We start from the raw sequence: 2,865 nt of genomic DNA, 5'->3' as shown, positions 1-2,865 counted from the left end.
TCTTGGAGTGCTTGTTTAACAGGACGATTTCTTTCTTTGGATCGCTGCTCCACAAGTCCACAGCACAGCTCCCGTGAAAATTAAATAGGATTCTTGACCTAAAACACCGAACATTCTTCCATGCTCCAAGCATGGAATGCTCGGCCACATAAGCAGCCAATCCAACTGTCAGTGTTTTTAGTGTAATCCTGACCGTATATTTCGGTGAACTGGTAACCGGCTAAGAATTTTAAAACCTGCTTGTTTCCTTCCTCTCTCACTCACTCTGCGACTCGTCTCCTTCAATTTCTGAAGCATCTTCCTTTCCTTGCTCATCTCTTCACCATCAACAGAGGAGTAATCAAATTCAAAGTTGTTCGGTCATTAACTAATCATCCCTCAACTCTTCACCACTAAAACGGAGAAACATGCTTTCCATTAAATAAGATCAACAGATTGAATTAATTTTATGATTTTCAGTTGTCTTTGAATTTCTGCTGCAACTCTTACAGAAGAGCTCAAATTGATATAACAACTTGATTTTTGTTGGACATTCTCTTCATGAAGAGACCCGGTCTGTTAGCGTGAGGAAAACATGGATGGAAACCAGAAAACATGTAAACCCGAAAACATGGAAAAGTATGTCTGCATGTTATGTGGATCTTTATCAGATTTGTCTCTTAGGATCAGTGTATATATATTTACATCTTCTGTGTAAGAATTAGTAATTAGATTTGTATACCATCTGCTTCTTTAAACATCAATACAAACTATTCATTATCTCATTCAAGTTGACTTGGTATCAGAGCAAAGATCCGAAAAGGACTTTGTCTCCACCACCGTCTCTCTTCAGATCGACTTCGTCGTTTGTCCAAGAACGGCCGTCCTCATCTTCACATTTGGTCTTGCCATCACCACAGTACCTGCAGCAACAAGCTTGCTCTAGTATCAATCCTTCCATCAGTCCTTCTCGGCTGCTTCAGAACCGTTGTGCGCCGTCCGACTCAGACTGGTCGGTTTCCAGATCGCTCACAATCCTCGCTCAACCACAGCAGGCTGCTCAGCCGCGTCGCTCAGTCCACATCAGCGTCGCTCACTCAGAAGATTCCAGATCGATCGATTCCAGTCTAGACGACGATCTGATCCTCGCCCAAACTCGGGACGATTCCAGATCGATTTCTTCCATCCAGACCGACGGTCATTGGCTTCCCAAATCACCGGTCTACTCCGACCATCTCGACAAGCTGCAGCAACTTGGCCGCCGACCAGGAACAGAGCCATTTCCGACAACACAGACAGAGCGCCATCTCTGACAGAGAGGACCCAGACCACCGGCGCCGCTCTTCAGACCCACCGGATATAGACTCGATCTCGACCTCGACCCAGACCACCTGCAGACTCGACCGAGTGAGTGAGGCGAGTTGGGTTTGCTCAGAGGGAGTGAGATTTGGTGTCTTTGTTCGTTGGGGATCTCACCCAGAGGGGTCAACTCAACTCATCCAGTCAACTCCAACAGTAAAAAAAAAAAAAAAAAAAAACAGATTTTTTTAGTCATCTGTTATTCTTGTTTTCCGCTGCATACTCTGTGATCGTGTGATATTCCTTCTATATTATTGCAATGGGTGGTGATGAAAATGAAGGTCAGAGTTCCAAGATCAATGAGGTCTAAAAAATTGAGGTTTCTGTCCGAAGTTCAGACGGTGGTTCTTTTGGAGGTCTGAAACTCAATGGTACCAACTTTCGAACGTGGAAGAAGATTGTGTCTGTTCAGCTTCGTGGCATACACAAGATGGGGCATGTGACTGGAACAACCAAAGCTCCTAGTGAGGAGGATGTGGACGGTTATACTAAGTGGGAGGATGATGATGGATCTGTGATGGCGATCTTATTCAAAGCTATGACTGAAAATGTGCTACAGTTGGTAGAAGGGTGTGAGACTGCTGAAGCAATATGGAAGACATTAGGGGATCTGTATACAAATGAGTCTGATTTTATACAGGTTCATGAATTGATGTGCAAAGCTGCCAGTATGCAACAGAATGGGCAACCAGTAGTAGTGTATTTCACCAAGCTGAAGAATGTATGGGCTAAAATTGATCAAAAACGTCCTTGCAAGATCAAGAATCAGGAAGATCTTGCGTGGTACCAGAAGGAGAAAGAACTTGAAAGAGTTCATGTATTCTTGAGAGGGCTTGATGATAAGCATAGCAATGCCAAAGGAGAATTGCTCAGAATGACAGACCCTCCTAGTCTAAACACAGCTTTTACATACATCCGCAAGGATGAGCCTCAACAGGGCAGTATCAAACATGCACGGGTTGAAGTGTCTAGCCTAGCCATTCAAGTAAAATCACCAGCACCATTTCTCCAACAGCAGATATCAGTCCCACTTTATCAGCAAGGACCTCCACCAGGCTTTCCTAATCGCCCTCGTCCACAATGTGCTTATTGCAATGATGTTGGGCATGTTCGAGAGACTTGCTGGAAACTGAACCCGCACCTCAAACCTAAAAAGCAAGGTTATCATCCTAAAGCAAAAGCAGCTGCTGTTCAATTGGTCCAAGAACCAGATTTCTATGGAGTGGCTGGATAGGATCATCATATAGCAGGTGGGGCTACTCCTACAGCCTCTATAGCTGGTCGGGGTAAGATTGGTATGGGTTTAAAGGTTTCTAACTTTGTTGGTTATGATACATGGATTATTGATTTTGGTGCCTCCGATCATATGACTTATGATAAATCATATTTTACTGAATTGTCTTCCCCTTCAGTGTCCTATGTCACCAATGCCAATGGTGAGGCTTTTCGTGTGTTAGGGTCAGGGAGAGTGCGTATTACTCCCACTTTAGAACTTCATAATGTCTTATACGTACCTGACTTGTCTCA

The 2,865-nt window shown here is 44.1% G+C and overlaps 1 protein-coding gene across 1 annotated transcript; it reads left to right on the top strand.

Moving 5' to 3' along the window:
- The first annotated feature begins 1,768 nt into the window (after window positions 1-1,768).
- On the top strand, window positions 1,769-2,572 carry LOC133716253 (uncharacterized). Its single transcript, XM_062142967.1, has 2 exons — window positions 1,769-1,978; window positions 2,096-2,572. The coding sequence occupies exons 1-2, from the start codon at window positions 1,769-1,771 to the stop codon at window positions 2,570-2,572; spliced, it is 687 nt and encodes a 228-aa protein (XP_061998951.1).
- Window positions 2,573-2,865: the final 293 nt, after the last annotated feature.

The sequence above is a fragment of the Rosa rugosa genome, chromosome 6, assembly GCF_958449725.1.
Source record: "Rosa rugosa chromosome 6, drRosRugo1.1, whole genome shotgun sequence".
NCBI lineage: Eukaryota > Viridiplantae > Streptophyta > Magnoliopsida > Rosales > Rosaceae > Rosa > Rosa rugosa.
This window is presented reverse-complemented; position numbering and strand designations above follow the sequence as displayed.

Bases quoted from the DNA above. Each gene is read 5' to 3' on its own strand.
- LOC133716253 (XM_062142967.1), top strand. From the start codon at position 1,769: ATGGGGCATGTGACTGGAACAACCAAAGCTCCTAGTGAGGAGGATGTG. The intron at 1,979-2,095 runs GTTCATGAATTG...CGTCCTTGCAAG, and splicing joins ATGAGTCTGATTTTATACAG to ATCAAGAATCAGGAAGATCT.